The sequence below is a fragment of the Dicentrarchus labrax genome, unplaced genomic scaffold (genome assembly GCF_905237075.1).
Source record: "Dicentrarchus labrax unplaced genomic scaffold, dlabrax2021, whole genome shotgun sequence".
In the NCBI taxonomy this organism is placed as follows: domain Eukaryota; kingdom Metazoa; phylum Chordata; class Actinopteri; family Moronidae; genus Dicentrarchus; species Dicentrarchus labrax.
The window spans coordinates 17,654,315-17,681,241 of record NW_026136706.1 but is presented as its reverse complement, the minus strand read 5'-3'; the positions used below and the strand labels follow the sequence as shown (position 1 = coordinate 17,681,241).

The 26,927-nt window shown below is 41.5% G+C and overlaps 1 protein-coding gene across 4 annotated transcripts; it reads right to left on the bottom strand.

The window, feature by feature from the left end:
- Positions 1-4,584: 4,584 nt before the first annotated feature.
- dop1b (DOP1 leucine zipper like protein B) lies at positions 4,585-26,352 on the bottom strand. 4 transcript variants are annotated; one of them, XM_051403870.1, is made up of 38 exons: positions 26,107-26,352; positions 23,324-23,501; positions 22,672-22,853; positions 22,389-22,559; positions 20,669-20,858; positions 20,392-20,490; positions 19,903-20,026; positions 19,698-19,807; positions 19,091-19,202; positions 18,837-18,957; positions 18,586-18,705; positions 18,306-18,414; positions 17,764-18,000; positions 17,357-17,667; positions 16,862-17,259; positions 16,475-16,746; positions 16,236-16,388; positions 15,966-16,066; positions 15,195-15,385; positions 13,504-15,103; positions 12,895-12,994; positions 12,553-12,744; positions 11,617-11,751; positions 11,400-11,534; positions 11,244-11,299; positions 11,058-11,162; positions 10,738-10,804; positions 10,492-10,651; positions 9,585-9,667; positions 9,384-9,493; positions 9,153-9,302; positions 7,845-7,906; positions 7,506-7,595; positions 7,266-7,402; positions 7,122-7,177; positions 6,876-7,019; positions 6,653-6,785; positions 4,585-5,840 (listed from the first exon to the last, which is right to left on the bottom strand). In XM_051403870.1, exons 2-38 carry the CDS (start codon positions 23,459-23,461, stop codon positions 5,583-5,585), a joined length of 6,912 nt encoding a protein of 2,303 aa, XP_051259830.1. In that variant the 5' UTR covers positions 23,462-23,501; positions 26,107-26,352; the 3' UTR covers positions 4,585-5,582. The 4 variants fall into 4 exon arrangements, with proteins under 4 accessions (XP_051259830.1, XP_051259827.1, XP_051259826.1 ...); XM_051403867.1 differs by having other exon boundaries at positions 7,506-7,634; positions 11,244-11,296; XM_051403866.1 differs by having other exon boundaries at positions 7,506-7,634; positions 26,107-26,351.
- Between the last annotated feature and the right edge of the window lie 575 nt (positions 26,353-26,927).

Sequence of the window (26,927 nt, the reverse complement as noted above, 5' to 3'; positions counted from 1 at the left end):
ATGAATAGACAACCAGTAAGGGGGGGCGGAGCCGAGCCGGCTGCCACAGGAGACAGTATGAATATACATTTAAGCGTGAAAAGGACACAACCAGTAGGGGGTAGTCGAGCCGGCTGCAATTTTCTTCCTCAGTGGCAAAGACAAAGGAGATGGTGGTGGATTTTAGGGGGAACAAGCCCCTGCCCTCTCGTGTCAGCATTGGTGGAGCAGATGTGGATATGGTGTCGGCGTATAAGTACCTGGGTGTCACACTGGACAACAAACTGGACTGGTCCACAAACTCAGAGGCCAGGCTCAGGTCCTTTAATGTCTGCAATAGGATGTTGCAGATGTTTTATCAGTCTGTTGTGGCGAGCACTATCTTCTTTACTGCGGTGTCCTGGGGTGCGGGCATCAAGGCAAAGGACGCCAACAGACTGAACAAACTCATTAAGAAGGCCAAGTCAGTTGTTGGCTCTAAGCTTGTCACCCTGGAGGAGGTGGTGGAAGAGAGGATGCTGGTAAAACTGCTGGTAATCATGGACAATCCTTCTCATCCTCTCCACACAACACTGGAAAAGCTAAAGAGCAGCTTCAGCAACAGACTCATTCAACCCCGCTGCTCTGGAACGATACAGAAAATCGCTCCTCCCCACTGCAATAAGACCCTATAACTCATCTGCCTCTGTCAGATCCACAATCACAGAACTGGACTTCATATCATATGTGATATGTGTTAATATAAACCATGTTGATATTATATATAATATATTTACAATATCCTTATCTTTTTCTCACATTTCTAGGTACATATTTATATTTATAATATATTATATATTGTATGTATATCTTGTATAGTTGAGTATCTATTATACATATGCTATATATCATTTCATATCTCATGTATATATATATATATATATATATATATATATATAATGTAGGGGTTACACTACTTAATAATAAAGGTAATTAATCACTGATGATTATTAATACACTCGTAAATGGGGCACCACCTCCGTTGTTTAGCTACTGGAATAATCCAGAGGAAATTATTCCACAGATCTAATCAAATCAATTTCAAATCAATTTATTCAATTTCAAAATCTATATTCAATCTTATATTCTGAAGTGGTGATTTCATTTACATGGTTATATATGTTTATTAACTAAATTAATGAAGAATAAATAGCATGAAATGACAATTCAAACAAACAATAACAAGTAACAGAATATGTGGACAGTAAATTAATTATTAATATTGGGTGATTCAGGAGAGATGGTGGATTTTGCGATGCGGCTAGTGGATTTAAAATATTACTTATTTAAAACTACCAGGCCCTAATCAAAAATTCTTCTAAGCTTAACGATGGGAATCAAAGCTTACAGACAGACACCAGCTCTTTTGTGGGTGAAATCTGGTCGTGTACCCTAGAGTCAGCCTACTTGGTTTGGAGATTAATGAATTCCAGGCCCTTTTGGCTTCCCTCCAGCTCTCACAGCTCTCCTGCGGTTCATCACTGCTCCAATCAGCCTGAAGAAACTGACGTCCTTGGTAGCCTAGCAGTGGAAGGAGATCCGGTTCCGAAAACCCAGCGCGGCTTTTGCGCTTGTGAGCGTTGGGGGCAAGGTGGCTGGATAATAATGTCTTTGTTCGGCTGAAAACTTTTGTACGTGTTCTTGAGCAGTCAACTACTGCGACGTCCTTCTGGCTGATTATAAATGTCTTAATAACATTGGTCTTCAGCTTTGATTTCAAACTAATTCAACTTCTGTGAATAAGGCGACAATACTTGACGATATATATATAAACTTTCCAAAAAGTATTTGAATTAAATTGGTGCGTGTCTTGAGCTTTCAAAATAACAGTACTTGAAAAGTACTTCAGCGCCGCAATATATAACTTGAAGAAAAATTCAACACGTGTCGCAAACGAAGTAAAGTAAAGTACGGAAATTAAATGTAAGAACGAGAGTAAATAACGAATGAGATCATGTGTCAGGCATTTACTATTTGGAATAATACACAATTATAAAACAAAGACCGTTTTGAAGATACCTTAAGCTATACCAGAATCTTACCAAAAGGGGGGGAACTGTGGCTCCATCAAACATTCAGACATTTTACACATGATTTTGTAACTTAGTCCAACCTGAGGACAGCAACATCAGACAAACATTACATTTGCGACTTTCTCATGCTGGATGGCAATCTGTTAATGTTGAGAAGATGATATTTTACAATAGTACTAAATTAGAACTAAATCTATATCAGTGCAAATGCTGTTTCTGCTATCTATTGGAATGTCCACTAGCAAATGGACCTCATAAATCACCAGGGCTCGAAGCTGACCTGCAGCCCTTTGCTGTGTGCCATCCGCCTCCCTGCCCCCCACCCCCAGCTGCCAACCATAACAAAGGCCCAAAAAATATACTTAAAAAAAATAAATAAATCACCTTAAAGGAAAGGGGGAAAAGAGTAACAGGAGACCAGATGTGGATTTCAGAGGAGTTTCTCTCTGGACGTGAACCTGTCAGACTAAAAGAGATGTAAACACATTTCAGGGATATCTAATCCTGATTTACAATCAAAAAGGCACTTAATTATCAACCCATCTTTTGTAGAATAACAAGCGTTTCCCCAAAAAGTGTAGAGTGTCGTTCTGATCTGTGGAGGAGTCAGTGTTCTGTGAAAGAGGATAAAACAAATTGATACCTAGAGATCCCATCGGAGAATCTGAAAAGAACCAGGCTCTCTGTGCAGGAGACTGTCGGCGCTACAGTCTCACCTCCCCTCCTGGGTCAAAAAGGTCAAAGGGAAAGAAGAGGCCTTGAAAACTCTCCTGGTGGAACAGCATCAAAATAATATGATGGCTGTTGAATTAAGAGACGGATAAAGCATCTCTTGTAATGATGAGTCGACGACAAGGTCCTACATATGTGTGTACATATTATATATTGCATTATGTATGTATGTACACCTTGCACAGATAAATATGACACATATCTACATTATGTCAATATTCATGTATTATATCTATGTGTATACATGTATATCTGTTCAGTCATCATATTATATATACATATTATTGTTATTATTATTATTAATAATATTTTTATTGTTATTATTATATATTATATACTGGTATTAACAATAACACTATTTTCATATCATCAGTATTATTACCACCATCTTGCAACTACAACTTGTTTGCACCCTATCTACCTATTTATCTCTAACCTCAAGTATTTTATTCTATTGTTGTTGTTTTATTTAAATGTACTTTGCTGCTATGACAACTCAATTTCCCTTAGGGGATTAATAAAGTCTATCTATTTGACATACATCCTTTAAGGAAGCTAACAGCAGTCTACCCTGGCTTGTGCTCTGTCTTGTGGAGAGGGTGATTCTTGCTTGTGCTTTAACTGGGCTGGGAGACCAGATCCATGACAGGTCTGGTTCCAGTACTGTTTTAGGCTCCTGAAAAGGTTAGACTTTTTTAGTTCGGTAAGTCTTCTGTGGGGTTGTTCTATGGTTTTGTTCCTAAAATCATATCCTGCCCCTAGAAATACTTCTTATGTGAGGTTGGTACCCAGGGTGTGGCCAGTGTTTCTCTAGAAGGGGCAAGGCTGGTCACTACTTGTCACTGTTATTACAATAATGTAATAGTTGTACGATATTGTTGTTTAGAAGCTGTTAACTCAGCTAGGATCATTTCCAGTTCTTCCAAAATAAAAGCGTTACATCTTCAAATTTAATACGTTTTTCCTGTGATACTATATTATATACCAATCATCATCATCTGATGAAGGTGAACCAGTAAATACACCAGTTATAAGTTAGGATAATAATAATAATGGATAAAAAAAACATACTTTTACCGCCTTTGACAGCTTCATGGGTGCTGTAGTTTTATTTCTGCTTAAATGCTATAGGCTATATCAAGTAGGCAACTAAGGACAGAAAGAGTAATCACACAAAATAAACTCCAAAGCATTAAATTACTCAGTGAGGCAAATACAATCATATCAATGAGTAATGTTTTGTTTTTGCACAACAACACTAATTATTTAGGGCTGTACTTTCAGTTTGAATAGCTAAATGTTAGAAGGGAATGGAGGTGGGGGGGTGTTGAGTGGTGTGTGCATCATAGCCTCCCCTCTCCTCGTTTTCTCCCCCTTTTCCTCCCCCCCAACAAGTAATTTCCCCACAGGGATTATTAAAGTATTTCTGATTATGATTCTGATAGGCTGTCCCATGATCATGAAAGGGCTACATTGTAATTTATGTCCTACGGTGTTCAGGATGTTTTTTCCTGTACTGATCTCTTTGGAGTTCACGTCTTGTTTTGTTCATAAAAGCTGTGTGTGTGTTTTTCAGTTACGCTATACGTGCATGGGATTTTTTCAGCAGTGTCGTAAAACTGGATCACACACACACACGCACGCACACACACGCACACAGACAAACACACAGACACACACACACACACACGCACACACACAGACACCCACACACACACACACACCCACACACACACCATTTTGAGTCCCAATGCAAAGGCAGAAAAACAAGCAACTAAAGCTGTAAAGTGAAGACACACACTTTTTAACATAATATTTAATTTAATGAGTCGTCTTTCTGTTAATTCAAAACTTGACATGGTCCTTTAAACATCCAAAATAAATTACTTAAGCATTCAGCACTGTGGAAAAAAAGACAACAGGCAGATGTAAAAACTATCCATGAACAACTACAAAGAAAGGCTGATTTCCCTTAAACACCACAAATGGTAAGCACGTATTGTAGCGAGGTACACCCAATGATATTTCAAAACACAAATCACGTTCAGTAACTTACTCATAAAACTCTTAACATAAATCTTAGCAAAAAGCTTGTGAGGTCCCATAATGTATCCAATAACAATAAAAGAGGAAGTACCTCTACAGACAGATACTGTAGTTTCTACATTCTCAGTCAAACAGACATAATGTATGCACGTATTAGAGAGTATGGTTAACCAGAGGTTATGAAGAAGTTAAAAGAACATATTAACAATACTTAATAAGGTTCTTCACAGTGAATCTGCTATTTGAGGTCAAACAAAAAATATTTACTGCAACTACTGTTATTATAAGCTGCATGCTTAATAATAACAATAAGTTAATCATTTGACGTTGGTTTACATAATAACATTGTTTTTGCCTAAAACCATAGAAAGCAAAAAGAGTAGACACTGACATAATCTACATGTGGAGATGTTTTGCAGCTGAGATGATACTCAAAAGCAGTCATTGGGAATTTGTAATGAATACTTCTATGTTTTATCAGATATCCAAAAAACCCATTTAAATTACTACAACAAAGGTCCCTTTGTTTTTCCTATACAGATTCAGTGTGAGAGCACCTCAGAGGTACACAAATTCATGTGGAGATGAGACAGTTAAGACATTAAAAAACAGAATTCAAAACATTCCTTTTTTTCTAGTTCACGATACAATATTATCACCAGTTGTGCCTATTTTTATGCATCCCACTCGTATGGCTGCAGGTCAGAAAGCTTGAGAAGAAGACTTAGTTTATGAAAGCTTCATGTGTGGGTTCTAACTCTCCATGGAGTCCAGGAACTCATCTTCAGTGATGAACTCCAGCTTCTTCAGGACAGTTTCTGAACTAGCTGCTGGGTAGTTTGCTACTGGGAAGTGGGACGTAGGGTGGTTGTAGGGGGGAGGGCCCTGGAAGGAACAGCAAAGGGTGCGAAGGAATGGCAACAGCTGGGTGATGGAGGACAGGGAGCGCTGAGTCAGGAGGGGGAACTCCAAAGGCTCTGTGGAAGATTCCTCACTCAGCCCATTCAGTGTCTGGAATAACAGGACAGGACATCATAATCAGAGGGAGATGTGGTCATTTCACAAAACAAAGCCTGAATGAATATGAATTTTGGACTTTGTATGATTGCTTGTAAGACAATATAAACAAAGTTCGGTTTAAGCTGAAGTTTATCAGCGTTGACACTGGGATATTCATTAAAATGATGCCATTTTCACAATAACACATCAGCTTCCTGAACCTCCTGCGCCAAAACTGACCCAGATTATGTGACATTATCATCAAAAATGGTGTGACTATTCATAACCAAGTGTCCCAGTATAAGAAAACAATTGACATGGGGAAAATGCCACACTGCTTTGTTTTGTGGAAACTACTAATGTCCTTTATATTCTATATCTGGACACCTCCGATTGCATTATTGTGCTTATTCCACACTATACAGTCAGTTATCAAAGGAAATAAGGAAGGCAAAAATGATTAGATTAGTTTCACCACTGAGATTTTGCTGGAAACATAGAAGTGGTGCTTTTGATAAAGGTAAATGTCCCTTGCCTACAAATCTTGTTTATGGTTTAAGAAAACATGTTTGTTTATTATTATCATTATCATCATCATTATTATTTTAATAGTTTTTTCAGTGAAAACTAAATTTGTGATTAAACTGACTTAAAGGAAGTTTAAGGTGTCTCCTGATCAAAAACAAGTATTTTCCATGGGCATATTATAACTAACAGTAATTCTAAGTATCTCATAAAAATGACAATTTAGGAGTCTAGACTTTTAAATGGGAATAACAATCTACAAGTCTGAAATTTACTGTTTGAAAACACAGAAACATTACCCCATATCGCTGCTGTATCCCCTCCAGTACTCTGACAACATGGGGTATGCATTCCTGCTCGCCTTCGATCAGCGCAGTCTCTGGGCCACTGTAGCAGTTCACATCCACCTCAGGGACAAATGCCCAACGATACCTGCACAGGGAACAGATAGTTACACAGGAAAGGTGAAATAATATGCAGACAAAATAATTCAACACCACAACTTTTGAATTGGGTTCTTACATCTGAAAGAGAGGTAGCCTCTCTGGAGGAAAGGCCAGGGACGTGTCCAAAAACTTGCATGCTGACAGGTACATGTCCAACTCTGTCTGAGAGAAATTCACTGGTCCATTTTTGTCAAGGGCTCCACGCACCACTTTAGCCAATCTAGGTGGCACACAAGAAGACAAGAAAATAAGGTAAAATATTTTATTTGCATCAATAGAGTGTCAATGAAATCTGAATTTGCGAATAAAAGAAGCAACTCACTTTGAGACGTCTTTATCTGCCTGCAGAGCTTTCTCTAGACGTACAAATATGCGAATCTGAAAAACAAGTAGATGTAGATGTAGATGTAGTTTTACAGTATTGGGCCTGTGTGTAAAGCCAGCATCTCAACAGATGGGATCTTACCAGCTCTGTGACCATGATTGGCCAAAGAGATGTGAGGTGCTGAGATGAAATCCGCAACAGGAGAACACGAAACATCAGTAACATCTGGGCTGAAACAGCAGGGCTAGGGTTCATACGCAAAGCCTCAGTGAGACGCTCTGAAAGGAGGAGTGACGTGAACAAAGTCAATATGAATGTCTGCTTCTACCATTAAACTGAACACTGTTACATAAAGATCCATGTAAATATCCAGTACCATACCTTGGATGAGGGGCAGATACAGATGATACTGGTCCAGTTCTCCGCTGAACATGGCAAAGGCCTGGCGCTTCAACAGCATCGGTTTCTGGTCTACATTAGCAAACAGTTTCAGGGACCCACTCTGCATGCCTAAAGCACAAATAAATACAGCAATATACATATGACATATGGACTGCACTGGTTTGAAACCTGAACTCAACCTGCTCATCTTTGAAAACCTGAAGGGATTTACCTCTGTTCTTTTTTTTTAATAAATGATTTTATCCCACAGATTTCTTCTCACATTTGAATACAGTTATCTTTACAGCACCACACACATTTCCTAAAGGCTGTACTCACTCATGAGGTCTTTAAACATGGTCTTCTCATGAGTCAGGAGGTGGTCAACAATGGATTTCCAACTGTAGAGAACACAGTGGAGTCAGGCAGAGGACATTAGACACTGGCGATCTTCAATTCATTAATGTAATAACATTAGAAAATATATACTTTATTAATCCCCTATTGGAGAAATTGTTCCTTTCACTGTTTTATTACACACACACACACACACACACACACACACACACACACACACACACACACACACACACACACACACACACACACACACACACACACACACACACACACACACACACACACACACACACACACACACACACACACACACACACGGTATGCACTCTTTACAATAATACCTTTGGTTTTATATTGTCATATGAAAGTTTTACCAAAGATGAGAGTGAAGTAAGAAAAAAGCGTGTGTCAAAAACCCTGATAAAACACATCTGCAGGATTAACCTATTAAACTTAATCCAGTAATACGATACAGTAATCTAGCATTATTCATTTATCCTTCTGTAAGTTCTTCTCAAAAAAACTAAAACCTCACACACTTAACAACAACTTCCGACCGACATCTCCTGAAGACTCAAACAACCTGTCTGGAACTGAGTAATGACATGTATTGGAGTACATTCTGGGGGTCAAAATACACACTGCAACTTAAATGTCCAGTGCGTAGGATATAGGAATAGTAGCATCTAGCGCTGTAATTTACAATGCCCTCCCCCTGTAGAAGGAACTATGGTGGCCACGAAATTCATAAAAAATGTAAAAGGCCCCATCTACACGGGACTGAGGCCATTTGGCTGTTCAAAACCTGTTTGGTGATAAACAGTTTCTTTCCAAGTGAGAAACAGAGAAGATGTTCTTTCCCAAGAACTATATGTTATTTGGTCCGATCCCCCTTTCTTCAGAAGTTCACTGTAACAAAGACAGTGTTATTATGAGCAAAGGACATAGAGTTTACTCTCTCAAAAACACCTTTATCTGTATCCAAAAACAAGAAAGGCAGGTGTCCTCTGTGGTAGACAGTTCAAGTGACAATGTTTTCATGTCTCTAACTAGTAATTTTCCTTGCGTAATGGCATCATGAAGTGGGTAAAAGTGTAAGGGCATACAATCATTTGACTAGTCCATATCCAGTAAAGATCATCCCTCTGGGTGTAGTCCTGTATGTTGGGGTTTAATATGATGCCATCCACTGTATATATTGTATAAGCAATATAAGTTCCTGGTTGTAGAAGGTTGGTGAATAATTGTGTTTAAATACATTTCCATCCAACAAACACACCTACTAACCTGGAAGCACAGGAGGCATCCATGGTGAAGAAGAGGGGGTCCATGAAGAGCTCAAAGACCTCTTTCTTCCAGGCCCTTTTGGTATAGGCATACCCACTTAGACTGCTAAGCAGCTGAGCACCCGCTTCAAAGCTGGGCATGTTGTAGGCACTAGAGTAGAGCAGGCCCAAGTTAGACGAAGTGTATTAAGACCAAAGCTGTTAGCATTAACAGCCCTGCAACAGTAGTTACCTGTGGTTCTTCAGGTAGGGGAAAACATAGTACATGAGTCGAGAAATGAGAGGAACAGCTTTCTCCTTCTCATCACTGCGGTATACCATGTCCAGAAGTGGTGCCAAGATCTACACGGTGAGAAAATGTGTTAGGCAATAGAAAGACACAAAGATTAACCCATTCATTCTCTCACCATGAATAATACTTCAAAAGTCCTACCTCAGCCAGGAGTACAAGAGCTTGCACGCTGTAAATGGAGGGAGCTGAAGACGAAACCATAGTGCTAGCTTGAGCCATTGACTCTGATCGGGAGACAAGGAGAAAAAGTAGAGTGAGTTCACTTGTGATGCTTGTAATAAGAGCAACAAGTGCAAATGCAGATAGGTGATAAATAGGATAGAAATGTTTCATCATAGAAAAAAAGTGATTCCTCAGAATAACTTTAATCTGATTTTAAGTTACCCTTCCCTCTAAGGAGATAAATACCCCTAAACTATGCCAGGAAAATGCCCCAGACAGTCAAGTGCCCAATCCGTACTGTTCCATTAGATCTAAATGCAGATGTCACTTAAGTATTCTTTATGAATACAGATCCTGCTATCCGAGCCCCAATAATGAACACTGAATTTAATAAAATAAATGAGTTATTTTCCTCTTGCCATCAAGCTCTGGACAACATTGTCTCTCCACACGGTTATTCAGGGTTTGCATTTAATCTGACACCCATCTGTATATGGAATAACAATAAACTTAAATTTGAAAGCTTCTCCTTATTTATAATATTATAGCTTAAAGCTGCCCACTGTGCCTCTCCCAGTGTTACCCCTTATTAAGGCTGTTTCCAGGTGGTACCTGGAGCAGTTGGGTTCCATGGACACGGGGGCAGATCTTTACTTTTAGGTCAAATTTCAAAAGAGAGTAAAAAAGTCGTGCCCATCCATGGATTACTAACCTCAAGTGAACTACGGAAAGATCAGTGTTTCCATGGCAACAGTAGTGATCTGTAAGCTCTACTAAGTCCAATCTGACAGAGGGCTATATTGATCCCCTGGGTTAATTTTCTCAACCAGTGGTTAGAAATTGCAGATGAGGTCATGCATGCATGTACCATGTGAGGTAAAGTTACCGTAATGGTCACCATCCATGTCTGCGTCATCAGCCTCGTCTGCCTCAGGGCACACCTGTGGCTGAACTTTGACCTCAAGGCTGCGGCTGAGCCAACTAGTCTGCTCCAGAGATGACCCTGCGATCCCACCCACTGCCTCGAGGATCCGCTGAGTCACCTCCTGCACGACAGTATCGCCATCAATATCACCACAGTACCTCACACGCACTTGCTCGGTATCTCAATCACAGCAATACAACATCATACCTGCAGGTCTCTGCTGTCCTTCTTGTTGTCCAGATTAAGGAGCCTATTGACGAAGTCATTGAGAATTCTGCAAGACAGAAATCGTTAATGAATATTATATTTTCCAACAATCTGAATAAATTAAGCAGACTTGTTATCAGTGTCACAACATGGATTTTGATCATTATGGCTGTTTGTCTGGTCTGGTTTTTTATTTTTTGGTTTGGTCTGTATGCCCCGATACAGTCTATGTAATCACTGCCTAATGGTATTTGGTAATATAGAAGTACAACTACTACCAATCAGAGTGCAGAATAAGTACTGAATGTGTTAAAACTGACCCCAGCAGTAAGAAGTGTCCAGGTGGGGCCAGGTTGAGTTGAACAGACTCCCGTAACAGACTGAGGAGAGGAGCAACATTCTCTTGCAGAGCCTGAGCTGAAATACTGAATACAGAAACACAGATTATTATAAACGTCTTATTAAACCTAAACTTAGGAATGGTGTTGTATGTTGTTCCTATTTACCTCTGGATATAGGCGTAGCTGAACTGTAGCATGGGGATATCGACCAGGCTTGACTTCTAATTTACAGAAAAGTAGTAAATGCTACAAAAATTTAGCAAATTTGGCTTCAGAAACTTCCAGAATACACATTTCTTGCATGCATGTATGTTTGTGTACCTGTTCTCCTTTGATCTGATGTGGTTTTTTCACCACCTCCTTGACTAGTTGTAGGATGGTATCTGTGGGCAACGTGTTCAAGGATTTCACCAGATCCACAATGGTTAGACGAGACTCACTGGCCACAGGTAAAACCTGAAGAAGACGGAGTGTAATGAATGTAAAGCCTTTCAGTGAGATAGGTGTGACTGTGTCCTTTGTTTGTTTCTAGACTTACTGTAGTTCTTACTTTGTTTTTATGTCTCCTTTTAGTCTTTCTTCTGCTCCACACTTCTCCAAGTGAGGCCATGAGTTGAACCCCATACTGCCCAGTTAGAGGGACCAGGAACTCCACTATCCGCTGCCGTAAGATCTAAACATGAACACAACGTGAATGGATGAAATTCTCCATAATAACGGATTGTTCGTTTTGTCTTGTAATCGTGACTTGCAGCTCGAGAGGGATGTCACATCCGTGTTGGAAAACGAATAACTGTGGGTTTTTGCGTTCTGTTTGGCACACAACACGACGAGCTTAGTTGCAATAGTTGTTTGGACGTTTCGTAACGGTTATAGTGATTATCTCGTTTACGGTGCACCCACTGGGGATTTCACATGTTCATTACATATAACTGATATCTGAATATTCCGTTTTGATTAACGTTAACGTTAGGCTACTGCTCTGCTTTCTGCTCAAGACTTGGCATTGTTGTCATAGCAACATGGAGCGTCTCCAGCCAATTTCAGCTGCACAAGCTACAAAATAACTAATTAGGCGGGATTTAACACATAATAAGACTGTAGCGACATGCCTATAGGTAACAGTATACAGTGCTATATGTACGACTTCTTCATTTGGTTACAACAAAGACAAAAGTGCTTAAAATAGTAGAAAACCACAATGTTTACTTAGTGTGATGCTCGGAGTAGCCATCTTGGTAACTGAATTCAGGGTCCTCTGAGTTCAGACGACTTGACGGGTCATATATACGACCTCGGGGCGTTCTGTTTGCAACTTCCTGTTCATAACTCAGGAAACCGACTCGCAGATCGAGTTCGGTGGACAAATAGAACGCCCCATAACACATGCACATGGATAAATAGGATAAAGTATGGGAGCAAACACAAACAGCATAACGATATGTGTCATTATATATGTTTGTGTACCACACACCTTGGTGCTTTTAAAGTAGACAGAGGTAGAAGTGTGTCTGGTGCTCTGAGCGGAGTCAGATGCACGCCTCTGAAACTCTTCCCTCATGACCACCCCCCATAACAATGCCATACTACTGAGCATGTGCGGTAGTGCCTCGATCACGGCGCTGCGTGCGTTACGGACATCCACAGGATCACAGGCAACCAAGGACTGACAGGAAGAGAAAGAGAGAGGAAAATGTCATATCATTGATAGAAGAAGTACATCTGTGTATGTATGTGTGTGTGTGTGTGTGTGTGTGTGTGTGTGTGTGTGTGTGTGTGTGTGTTTGTGTGTGTGTTTGTGTGATTCATCCCTCACCCTCTTGTTGTCCAGTAGACAATAGTGTGTTATGGTGGTCAGGCCTTCAAGCAGAGTCAGAGGGTAGTCAGGGGCAATGTTTTCCCTCCTACCACTCAGGCTGAAAACAGAAACATACATAAATAATTTTATTTAAAACCTAAAAATGTCCTCACTGTATTTTTGAATATATCAAATAAGCTTCTAGAAGTAAAGATAAAAAAATATCAGTGGCTGAATTCTACAACTTTATCTGCAATTTAGGGACTATTGTTTTCTTTTCCTTCTTTTGCAAATAATCAGTTGGCTACTTGAACTGGTTCTTGCACATTTACTATGATATGCACTAGCATACATACCTACTTAAACTGATTATCTGCTTCAATTAACAAATTGGCAAACTAAGCAGTTTGTTTTTGTACTGTTTTATAATGGTGCTTGTCAAGTAGAAAATATTCTTCCTTTGGTTGGTTTGCTTGCCTTTACTTTTTTATATGGGTATTAGTCATTGGCCCTTTGTGTGTTTGACTATTGGTTGACCTGGCTGGCACCCCTAAACATGAAAAAAGACTAACTTAAAGTTGTCAGATTGTAACAGTGGGATTACATATTCAGTGCCACTCAGCCTACCTCTGATTTGTCTTTCCTCCCTCATGCTCGTAAAGCTTGACCAGCTCGTCCAAGTTCTTGCAGATCTGACTGATGAGTGGAGCCACAATGATGCCTAACGAACGACCCAAGTATGGCAGAGAGGAACACAGCAGTGACACCCAGTGTGGGTGCATGGTATAGCCGTACTGTGGCTGCAGAGCCCTGGCTGCGGCAGACACAAACATTCCTTGGGCTGTGATGGGGTGGCTTGGGACATACTGAGCTGCCTTGATGGACTGCTGGAAAAGAATTGCAGTTTGCCACTCACGAGCCAGGGGGGTGCTGGCCGTTGGGGATTCCCGAGGCTCCCCGGGCTGGCCAGATGCCCCACTGGACCCAGCTGCTGAGACAGCACCACCAGGCCCCACGTGGTACTCCAGGACTATGAGAGCCTGGAGGAGTTTCAGTAATTCCATCTGTAAGGGGTACTGTTCCTGCCCCCCTCCTGCTCCAAGATTCACCAGACTCTCCTCTGACAGGCCTCCTCCCTGTTCATCCAGCAGCTCCACACATTTGGGTGGCCCCTTGTCCGTTCCCCTCTGGCTGACATACATGGACGCAGAAAGTGTAAGCAGAGCATATTGCTGCACTTTACACCCTGAGAGGAGTCTGCGGACAGGCTCCAGACTGGCCCCATTGCTCTCTTGTCCCCGTGCCATGCAGCCAAGCTGGTTGACAATCCGAGTCAGAACCTCCACACTTTTCACCTGAACCTCCCTGTTTCCCTGCATGTCAAGAGGACCCAGGCTCAGATAGGAAGGGTAATGAGAGCGCAGGAATCGAAGACACAAGGACACCAGCAGCTCAATGAGCAGGGACGGGGGCACAGAGGGGGAGGAGGAAGGGGAAAGCAGGCAGCCGTAGAAGCCATGACCATCCTGAGCCTGTTGGTGGCGCTGCAGGAGGTTGGAGACCAGATTTAAATGTGCAGCAGAGCTTGTGTCCAGAGAGGTGGAGGAGAGGGCATCCACCAGAGGGCACTCAGCACTGCTCCTCAGCAGGCTATCTAGCAGTGCCAAGCCTTGGAGCAGATGGCGCCAGCCGCCCGCCACAGGATAGAGCAGCACGTGGCGGAACAGAGAGTCGATGGCTTCTCTCTTCTCACGTTCCTGTTTTAGCAGACGAGACCTGGCCATGGCTTCCAGCTCTAAATCCTCCTCATCCTCACTTGACAGTGAATCAGATGCCTGCGTGTGCTCGGACTCTGCCCTCCGCAGGCCGTTGACCACACCTCCTTCCTCAATGCTGCGGTAGGGGACAGATCCTGAGCTGGAGTTCTCAGTGGACGCCTGGGCACCACTTGTGTCAGCTGACTCAGTGTGTTCACTCTCTGCCTCCTCCTCCTCCACCTCCTCTCTAGCCTCTTCCTCTTCTGTCTCATCACTCTCACTCCTAGACATCACTAAAGTGTCTGGTAGTTTAGCCAACTCTGTGCCACTGTCTAACTCTGCCCACAGGGATTCCCGGTCCACAATGTTCATGAGATTTAATGTGGTGACCTCTGTTGCCATGGCATCCGCTGACGTCCCAGACGTTTTGGTGGAGCTTCGACTTCTGCTGCTTAGAACCTTTAGGTTACCTTAAAGAACCAAAGAACCAAAGATTTTCATCCAACTGAAATTGTATTCACTTGCACAACATATGCAACGTATACCAACAACAGCACTTACCAACAGTGAGATTTTGTTTGACTCTCAGAATGGAGCAGCGCTGAGTGGAGGGGTAAAGCAGCAACAACAGAATAGGCTCCAGGATCCGAATAACGTCATTGAGGGAAAGAGCCCTGACCAGCCAGCGCTGAGCCGCTGCACTTATGGAACCATCTGTACAACTGAGACTGTCCACCACAACACACAGAGACCTGAGAGAGAAACACACGTGTCAATAGAAAGCTTGATGGGGTTCAGGGTTCCCAGTCTGAAGCTGCCTGAATGCAATGTAATGTTAATACAAACTGGAAAACATAAAGAAGAGACACATTTCCTATCCTTAATTTCTTGCCACCAGTGGGGAAACACAATTTTAGCCTGAAGGTAGCACTGTTACCTTAAAGAGTTTACATAATGCATAGTTGTCATTTTCCAAAATTGGCATGTCTGGTCTAATTTTTTTTTTTTGATTTCGAGATGAGATTTAGCACGTTCACATACTCAATGGGACTTTTTGCTGTTTTCAACTTCTGCAGGTTTCACTGCGCTCAATGTTGGATATTTGCATAAAGTGCACTAATGCCTCCTTGTATGACAGGTTCAGGTATCAGAAGAGCCTGACACACACAGTATGTTGAGGATGCAAGACATATAAAATCACTACTTAGACAGAATATACAGTATTCAAGAATTACACAAAGACACAGGGATAAAGATAAATATAGACAAAAATAAAAAGACAATACACTCCATTTGCCTGAAGTCTGCACTGCTTTTCCACTATGTACTTACCGGTCAAAAGAGCGATTGAGAGACATGGTCCTATTGCTCTGGATCTCCCGCGTCAGATGCCATAGAACTGTGAAGCGGTGTAGTGCTTCCAGCCTACCAGCCTGGGGAAGACAAACACAAGACAAACCATTGGCTTTTTTTACTCAACTTGTCACATTTCGTAGTAGGTCCGTTTGTGTGTCCTAATTAAACTGACACATTTAGAAGATGCTCTGAGAAATTAAAATGTGTGAACAAATTGTGGTTCAGCATGTGTTAAGGTATACTCACCTTGTCTTTGTGCAATAGCGCCTGGCAGATTATGTCCTCACAGATGGACGCTGATGGAGCCAAACAGTGAAGCCTGTAAAAGAGTTCCACACAGGAAATGTGCTGCTCTCTCCGCTCTGTGTCCAGCTGGCTCCACAGTACCTGGGACAGCCTCTGGGTCACACCAAATAAAAGAAAATCTTAAAATACCAAATTCATATTATCGCTTTAAGTTACATTTTTCGATTCTATAACCTCACCTGAAAGAAATCTGTGTGCTCCTCTATGGCACGAAGCAGAGCAGGATAGATGGGTGGCACGGTGACCATCTGCAGCTGCCCACTCAGAGGGTTGGACTCGCATGTCTGATAGCGGCTGTGCTTGTCCTGGATGACCAGTGCTAGGGACTGGGAGTGGTTGATGAGTTCCAGCAGGGAGGCCACTGCAGTGTGCTGGATGTTGTAGTCTCTGGACAGGCAGCACAGTGTCATCAAGGACCTCAACCACACTGGCAGGCTGTCCATGTCACTGCCTATGGAAAACAAAACGTTTTAATTATGTTTAATATATAAGTGCTAGAGTACTCTATGTAACTGAGAAGGTGGTCACAGTGTTGTTAGAAGATTACAATCCATTTGTGTGCTGACCTGTGTGACCAAACATGTCGTTGTGAAGAGCCAGAGTCTCCTCTTCACTTAGGTAGACAGGGAAGGTGGTGCACTCCAGCAGCAGGTGGCAGGTGGCGGTGAAGGCCTGTCGACATGCCTCAGAGATCTCTGCCTTGCCCCGGGGCATGTAGCCAGCTGCCCAGTCCAGTCCTAAATGCCCACGCTCCTTTTTCTTCTCTATGGGGGCTGCTGAGAGCTGGGCGTCAGACGTAGGCCGGGCTTTAAGCTTAGGAGTGAACAGTTCAGTCAGTTTGTCTTTAATTTCCTGTCCCCCTTTATTCGACATCAAAGACTTCTGTTCCACCAAAGCAACCGTTAGCTCAGGCTGGGGTGCTTCCTCCTGTCCCCTGACATCCTCCACCTGCACTAGCAGGTATCTGAAACAGACAAGGAGGCCAAATATTTAGAAATCACAGTTAAAAAAAAAAAGAGGTCCATGTAGGTTACAGCTAATTTCATGTCTGAGTAGTTTACCTAGTGGTTATGAACGCCAGGATGTCCTGCAGACACTGGCTCATGGTGTCTACACTGCCTCCCTTCCTCCACACTCCCTCGCCTTCTTTGCAAATTCCATTTCCTTCGGCCTGCAACCCCATCCCTGGTGGGAGATGTTGCTCTGATGGTGAGGCGCTGATGCCCAGTCCACTGTCTTCAGACCTGAGTGTCGGGTAAACACCATCTGCAGCTTCTGCCTCATCTCCTCTTTCTCGGTTCAGCTCTTCATCTCCATGGTGACCATTAACCTGACTAACACCACCATCTTTTTTTCCCTCGATTTCTATATCCTAGATAGAGTATAATTAATAATATCAGGCACAGTTAAACATCAGAAATATCATTTGAAGGACCAGTGTGTAGGATTTAGCGGCAAAATGCCTAACCTGAGTCTTTTTGCTTTCCTCCTCTGGTGATTGTAACTCCATGTTCTCTGTGTGTTCCCCTGCCTCCGAATCCATATCAGCTACAGGCATCTGGATCTTACTCAGGACCTTGAAGCAAGCACGTAGACCCTGTGTGACATCTTCCAGGCTAACAGTGTCCATATGGCTGCGCAGAGTGCAAAGCATGGTGCTCAGCATCTCAGGGAGGAACTGTGATTGGATGTCAGCATGGAGCTCCTGTGTGGAAAAATACATGTAAAACACACTGTTTGCATACAGAAATTTCTTTAGGTGTTTGTGTTAGTTAGACTTGAGTCAACTCATGCTGAGTAATAATCAATATTTGTTTGAACCTAACCTGAGTGAATACCAGGTGTGCAAAAAAGATCAATTTTTGTTTATTTTGTCAAAATAACACCAGTTTGCCTTTCTAGTATTTGTTCTGGGTCTAAAAAAGACCCCCCTTCCAGTGTAAGTTTCACGGCATCAATTTTGTTTCACAAGGGAGGGAACAGATGCGTGCAAGTGCGCAAGTTATTTACCAGAGGAAGAACGTCAAGCAGAAAAATTATAAGATTGGACATCTCCGTCACAGAAGGAGGAGGATGACAGCGGTCCTGCTGAGGAGGCATTGGTGGATCATCTTTGTCACTACAGCAAAGACAGAAATAAAAATGGTGATCCTTGACAGTTGATACTGCTCTAATACTGCATTCTATGTAAATGCCTCTTCCTATAATCTCGCATTTTTTAAAGTTTGCATCATATACTGTGTAGTCAACACCTGACAGGTAATTAGGTTTACCCTCATGCCCACCATACCTGAGAGACGTGCACAAGCGTCGGGTCATGTACTCCCACAGGTATTCACTGTTCATGGAGCTCACGAGCATGTTCACCGTCTTTATAATCTCTGATGCATTCTTATTCTCTTTTATCTTACTGTTAAGAAGAAAACATAAGAAAAGCATAATTTGTTTGTGGTTGTCATTTGCAATTTTGTTACATGTTCAGTTAAATATGTATTCAGCAATGAACATCCTTGCATCTGTCCAATCATCTATCACTCTCACCTGGCTAGCTGGTTGCCCGAGAGCCCTGAGCTAGTGATCATTTCCTCCCCCAGCATCTCTCGACAGTAGTTGTTGAAGGCTCGGACCACCTCCAACAACACGCTGCTCAACACCACTGGACCTGTGCAGGAGCATTGTCATTATGACAGTTAAACAGGCTTAGAGTAAAGCTGACATATTGACAACAAGAGTGGTGGATCAAGTAATTCAGCATATTTATGTATTTGTGTACTGTAATGCTCAGTGCTGCCTACCTATCTCCGGTTTATCCAGCAGACTGATGATGATGCGAAAAGGCCGGAGGTATTCAATCACCTTCTCCCGGTCATTCTCCACACCCTTCTGTTTGAGGATGTTAATCAGAGCCTGAAATGAAAGAAACAAACACATAAGAATAAGAAACACAGGTGGCAAAGATACATTGGTAGTGTTCAAACACACCTGACCAAGATGTGACATGTAAATTAGGAATTATCTTTAAGGAATTGTTTACTGCACATATTTTCTTAGTTTAGTTTAGTTAAGACATTTTGGGAAATATGTTAGTTATTATGGGAATACTTGGCCGGCGCAGTCACTTTCTGGAATCTCTGCAGGTTGCCTGGAACCTCACTGTGATAACAGACAAGTTACTGCTCTCAGCCAAGAAATAGTCTGATACATAACCCCCTCTATAACCACATTACTAATCACCATACAGACATGAGTGGTATTGATTTTCTTACCTAACTTTAGGCAAGAAAGTGAATAAGCATATTTCCCAAAATGTCAAACTCTTTAACAACACTGACAAAACAGGTTATACTCTCTTTTTTAGGCTTTGTGGTGTGTTTGTGTGCTAATATGTGAGTGCTAACACACCTGCACAAGGTAATCTCTAGAGTAGGTGTTAAAATAGTAGGATGTATGTTCCTCTGTAGTAGTGGAGAGGGTGGGGTGTGGTGCCACCATTCCTCCTTTTATGTTAGTCCCTGAAAACACATAGAGAGAGGCAAACAATACTGAGTTAACTGAGAAACATAGAAGTTGGTAATTCATTACTGAAGTGTAATTAAATGACCAGCACCTAGAAGCCATGCGTAGAGGCGTCTGTTGAGAGACATGTCTCTGCGGAGGAGTGTAAGCGAGGCTGCAGACACCACTGTGGTCATGTCTTTGACACTCATGGCAATACTGGCCTCCGCTGGGTCCTAAACCAACAACACGCATAGCAACAGTTGGTTGAGGAACAACAAGAAAGCATGGGAGTGTAATGACAGTACAGTCCCTGTGTTCAATGGAAATGGTAGAGAAGTAGTATTGGAGGTAACTCACAAAAGTAATACACAATATTCAACAGTGGTTGCTCAGAATAAACAAAAGAAAATATTAGATAGCTAACAATAGCAGTGATAGCCATCAGAGGATGCAACAATTCTGTAATTCCTGTTTTTGTTTCCTAAATAACCTAAATCTAGTGATGTTGATTGAGTGATTTCAGGAATAGAAAAGGAGAAACACCTCAAAGATGTTGTCCAGAAAGACAGGAAGTGACGGTGATTAGAAATGTACCTACCATGCATTCAGCAAAGGGGAAAAAGTAGAGCAGGATTTCAAGCATATTCCTCTGCACCAGGACATTTGAATCTTGCAGAGAAAGACAAACTGACTTTACCTGAAGACAAACAGAAACCAAGAAGCTCTTATGTTCAGACAGATGACAAAAGATAGTGATGGAGGAGACTGTACAACAATACAAAAATATCTTTATAAGTGTAGATCTTCATTATTAAATGTGCTTCATACCATATGTGTGCAGTATATACATACAACAGACAAACACAGAAACTCACCACCAGTTGGTGATCGTAGCCTAGCATGTGTGTTTGCTCGCGCAGGGACTCACTGCGGTCAAAATGTGTGACTATAAAGACGGAGGCGGGTAGTCGCACCATGGGGCTGATGAGCATAGTGCCCCACAGGGCACCATAGAAGACCTGCTGACCCACCAGCAGTGACAACTTGAGCAGTAGTGCATCAGTCCTGGACAAAATGGATAAAAACCCATTGACATGAGGTTCATGAATACATCCACTTATAAATCTATACTCCAGAGTGTCAGGCTGACCTTATGGTTGGTGATACCAATCAATCCTGATCAGAACTGTACGGTGTTTCAGTATAAAAGTACTATTTAGGCAGTGTACAATCCTAAGGGGTCAAAGTTGTAAATCCAAACTCATGTTCAGCCCTGACAGACTCCTTCACCACAAATGTGTTAAGGAGAGATATCATAGGTCTTTCCTTCCTGCTGCTGTCAGACTGTTTAACAACCAGCACTGCTCCCAGTAACACCCCCCCCATCTCGGCATCAATAATAATAATAATAATAATAATAATAATAATAAGCAATAATTACTGTGCAATCTATTGCCCATGTGCAACTGCTGCTACTATTTTGTGTTATCTGTGTTATCTGTTGTTGTGGATTCTTACAGTTTTTTCTCTTGTACAGTGTTTTTATTATTTCCCTACTCTTGCTCTTAATTTATACTGTTTTTTCTCTATCCACTTTGCTGCTGTTACACTGGAATTTTTGGTTTAGCACTTCCTAATTTACTCTTTGATACCAAGTGTAGCCTCCTGAATACAAACATACATAAACAGTGAAAGTTTGACGGATTATGAATAGATAAGGATTATATTGTTATAAAAAAAAAAACCATCTCTTAATGCTTTCCCACTTCAGACCCTATCTGTGGCTCTCAGCCCCAAACCCATCTGTTCCTTCTGTAATGAGTCAATGTAATGTATACTTTATTTGAAAACAACACCAGGTCAAAACCTTGTATATGACTGGACTGTGTATGGTCAGCGATAGTGTCTATAATGTAAATATTAAATGTCTCTTGATTTGTCTTTGATAGAATTGTCTCTATATTTTTCTTTGAATCACTTTACTGAGTGCTTTTATCAGAGTGCTTTATATGTGCACTCTCTCTCATGTCTATCTGCACATTGAGAGCTGTTTGGAGGCAGAAGTGCCAGGAAGCATTGTCCACTTCCTTAGGTTTTCAGACAGAGTGCACAGCGGCTCATGATCGGCAGTGATTCGCCATTGGTTCTATTTTTTCACAAGCTAATCTGGCAAGAATACACAATCATAATATATTATAAACAATATAAATTATATTTTATACATGATATTAATGATCTGATTCTAATAATTTAGGAATATGTATCTCATTTGCTTCCAACTCACTACAGTGTTCATGTTAACCATAATGAAGGAACATGTCATCCAGTGCAATAGTGTGGCTCACTGATGTGTTTTTAATAGTTTTTGGACGCTGGAGCTCTATTGCTCAGAGGAATTAACTATATCAGGCTTCGTCTACACAGACAATGCTTGTTAGCAGGAGCAACTCGCTTGTTGGTTTTAGTCTTTTTCATAATTTGATGACGACTAGAAAATATAGAATATTATCAGCCTTCTTCTTAAAATTAAAAAACACAAATAAAAACACAGTTTGAGATCATTTCTTTCTTTCTCCTGACAAACACAGTCTTTACCTGTCGTAAACCCCCAGTCCCTCCTCCAGGCCTGGAAGTAGTCCTGTTATGAAGGCCTGAAGACTGGGCAGCAGAGCCTTCTGCAGTGGGAGATAGTAGCGCTCGTAAAGTGTCAGCAACACAGGCTTCACTGCCATGGCTGCGTGGCCCAACAGCGGGAACAATCCTGAACTGGAAACCAGTAAGAGACACACACCCACAAGTTTAATCATTAAAAAGCTGCACACGTAATCTGGCCAGCACTCTCCTTAAAGCAGTAAAAAATTTCTGCCAGTTTCATCACCTGTAAATAAACAGATCCTTGGCCAACCATTTTGTTCCAATGATCTTGAAAATGACCTCGTAGGTCTCCAGAGCCTTGAGGTGTACTCCGCTCGGCAGAGCTGGGTGCAGGCACTGGGCGAGACGCTTCCCTATGATCAGCCTTTTGGGCAGTAGCGAGTAGCGAAGGTTACTCTGCAGGGCCTGAAAGAAAAAGACAGAAGAAAGGAAAAACACTGTGCATATTGTCATAGCACAGTTTCATGTTTAACAGATGAAAATGTTCTTGGTCTCATGTTCCCTGTGTGCTTTAAGGATTCCATTCTGTGTGAATCAACACACAGACACTCCAAAGTAAATATCTGCTCTGCGAGTGGCACATTTATTGCCTAAAATAAATGGCCAGAAGACTTGAGGAGTATGGTTGTAAAAGAGAGAGAGAGTCTCACTAAGAAACAAGAACTTCCTCATAAGTACTGAGAACTGAAACACACAAAGCAGCTGAGAAGTTGAAACCCGCAAAATGCAGACACCAGAAAAGAAAAGACTACATAAGACAACAGATCACAGATCATCATGACACTGAATGACTTAGGATGTTGAGATATTTAGATAAATATATCACAGTAGAACAGCAGTATTTATATGGCATTAAAACCACTGTAAAATCATACCTTATTAAGCTTGCCCAGGCAGGAGATGAGATCTGCCCATTCACTTGAAGACTCAAAGTTTCGCAGCGCCTTCTCAATGACCGCCGCATAGCTACGGTAACGGTAGTCATTCTGCAGTTCTAACTCCTCAGGATCCATGATACATCAGTCTGATACCAGCATGTTCAGCACAATATTTCTGGACAAGAGATGAGACAAACAAGAGTTTGTAAGAGAAAGAGGCAGTACGTTTATCACACTCACAAGAGCAATCAGTTACAGGATAGTCTCTGTCTGTCTGCAACCTGCTTTATATCCCTCTGACTCTGAGGCTTGTTTATGGCAAATAAAATTAGCCAATTAGCGCTGTTCACTGATATACACAAGCTGCGAGGCTGTGGAGACAAATGTCCTCATTCATGACTGGTCAGGGTTTGTCTTATTGACCTGTCTCTCAGTCTGAAGAGGGAGGAGTCTTTCTAACACAAACTGTGTGGCCCTGCATGCACTTCCAGAGAAAAACAAGTCATAGACTGGGCACAAACACAACGTAGTGGCAACTAAAAGCGCCACTACGTTCACTGACATATGCTAACTTTGTCTGTCTGCTGTTTGGTACTAGGCAGGTATTGTTCAGCTTTTATCACTGAAAATAACTGCCTGCTGTGGGGCTTGAAACGAGGTTAATCAGAGTGATGAGACTGAACCAATCAGTAAAGTGAGCTGAAAGATGTTAAAAAGGTCTGTAGAGCTTTTTTTTTTAAAGAAAATCTTATTATAGGCCACAGAGGCAAAAAACCCAACACTCAGAAGGTCACCACTGCTAAATATACGACAGAAAGAGAAAAGTAACTTTCTGCTTTCAAGCACATGGCATAGGCAGTGGTGTGTGTGAGTGTGTGTGTGTCTGTGTGCATGTAGTGTATTTGAACGAAGCTAAACAGAAAGTCGGGTGGGGGAGTAGGAGGGCAGGATTAGAGGAGCACAGACATCTGGACTCCCTGTGCCTGAGCTGAGAGGGGCTTTACCATCATGGACAAACCCAACAACACGTGCTAAGGGCGGCTTTGTATTGTCAGCCTATTGACAGACAAATAATCAATGGGAATTAAATTACACCCAACATTTGCTGGTTTATGTTTTAAAAATGTGAAAATTGTTGCTGATGTACTAATATCTTCCATCTTCAAATACTGTGGTTTTTTCCGTTGCTCAATCAAAATAATAACGATATGGAGACATCACTCTAGTGAATTGATTTTTTTGTGACATTTTACATATGTAGCAAGTAATAAATAAATGTCAAATCAATGAATTTGTTAAGGTTAATCTACAATGAAAATAATAACTGGTATTAGGGGAAGCATCATACTGCCAACAGCTGATCTTCAGTGCGATAATAAAGGAAAAAAGGCTAACCCAGATCTCAACCCACGGCAATGAGACAGTAGTAGAGGTTTATTTCTTGTGGAGAAAACAGGAGCGATAACTCTCTCATCTCCAGAGTCCTTCCATGAACTGATTACGCTTTCATACTATCGCCACAATTAATTCTGATCCAACAAATGTACCTAACAGGTAATTGTGCAGCTGGTTGTTACAATAACAGCAAATATAACATTATAACACATTTCACATGGTGAACTTCACAGGACATTTGTATCAGTAACAACTTTAAACAACTACAACACAAATTAAAAAAAAAAAGAGCTGAGATAAGAAAAGAAAACCCTGTTAAAACCATGTCAGCGTTGTTATAAATGAGTGAAATATTCCAACTGGTTAGTCATATTTAACGAAAACAGACTAATGACATCAAAACACTTCTAATCCCTAAAAGCCACATGCAGGACCCGTGACTGCAGTATTTGGAAAATCCTGGCTACAACCCTGTTACCAGTGGATTAAACGCTACATATATATATATATATATATGTGTATATATATATATACACACAATCTAGGTGTTGCTATTCTACACAGATCCACTTCAGATGTTTGCTCCTTAGATGGCCCATAATTCTTCCTGCAAACAGAAAACTTATTTGTGTGCAACCTTCAAGCAAATGAGGATCCTAAAAAACAGTTTAATCACAGGTGACAGCTAGATAATCAAATTGCGCAGGCCAAGCAGAACTAAAAGTGCATTCTCACTTCCTCATTGTATGTATCAGCAAACCAGCAAGTGCGATAAAAGCATTCATTTCTACAGGCTAATGTGAGGAGTGTGTGTGTGTGTGTGTGCTTTGAGGGTGGACACACGCACTATGGCACACAACAAGCTGCACTGATGGTCTGTGTCACCTGACTGACACCACCACCACCACAGGCTGTAATCTCACTGTGTTTAGCTGTCAAATTGCAGAGGAAAATAACTAAACTGTGGCCAAATGACAGCTGTCTGCTGCAGCTTTTGGCCTGTGAGTATACTGTAGCATCAGTCGAGCCTACTGCTGAGTATATTATATAACTGCACGACCTCAGATCACACACTGGATTATGATATCACTGCCTCCAAGACTAAGAACCAGGTGGGCTAACGTTAGTCTAATATGTTTGTGCACAGCTAGCTGAAACACATTTTCGTCATTAGCTACTAAAACCGAACAAGGGGGAAATTCGTAGCGTTAAATATAACTTAGCTAGCTAAAAAAAAAAAAAAAAACGTAACCTTTAAGTAACGTTAATATAATAAATCAGCAAGTGTGATACTACTGCTGTAAAGAGACAGCATATAAGCATCAGAGCAAACAGCTAAAAGCATAAACAAGATAAGCTAGCCATCAGGTGCATCAGTGACTCACCAGCTGAGAAACGAGCTCGAGACGCGCCGGAGCACAGTCGCTTCAAAGTGGTCCGACTCGGAGAGGCGACAGCCCGGTCCTCATGGTGCACAATTCACGCTATCATTGCTTCAGAGGAAACAAGTAGCAAACCCCTTTTGTTTGTCCAGAGGAGGAGTGAGTGTCACTAATCATCCCCAGAGGGTTACAGTCACAACGGGGCGGGATCCTCAAACTCTGCTGAATCAGAGCTGGACGCAGCCGGACGCAGCCGGACGCTTCACTTTCTGATAGAGAGAGGGGGGTGGGGCGGGAATATTTCATACGGTAAAGGAGATGTTTGCTCTTTAAAACCGAAGTCGAAAAGTCAGCACACGAGAAAAAGAAATTAGACTAAATTCTCGCCCAGAGCGAAAATAAACCAGTTCTTCCGAGCAGCTTTTAAACGCAAATGTACACATGACTGTGAACTCACTGCCCTCAGGCTTTGGTATAGTCCAGGATGTACAGTGTTTACAAACCTATCACCTCACTGCCAGATATTTAACAATAATGCAACCACGCAGTCTATGACAAAACAACCTTAGCCAGAATTTTATTTGTTTATTTTGTTACTGCAAATAATAAAAAAAAATTAATGTTTTGATATCGTCTAGTTTTGTTTCGATATAGGTAATTAAGGGATTATTGTGTGACGTATTATACAACATACAATAACTTTAAATACATACAATGAAATTAGGCAGATATTTCTACATGTCATAGCATGAAAAGCACCTGTGCTGCTAAATAAAAACCCCCACCAATACCGGATAATGTACCAATACAAAACACTACCGCTT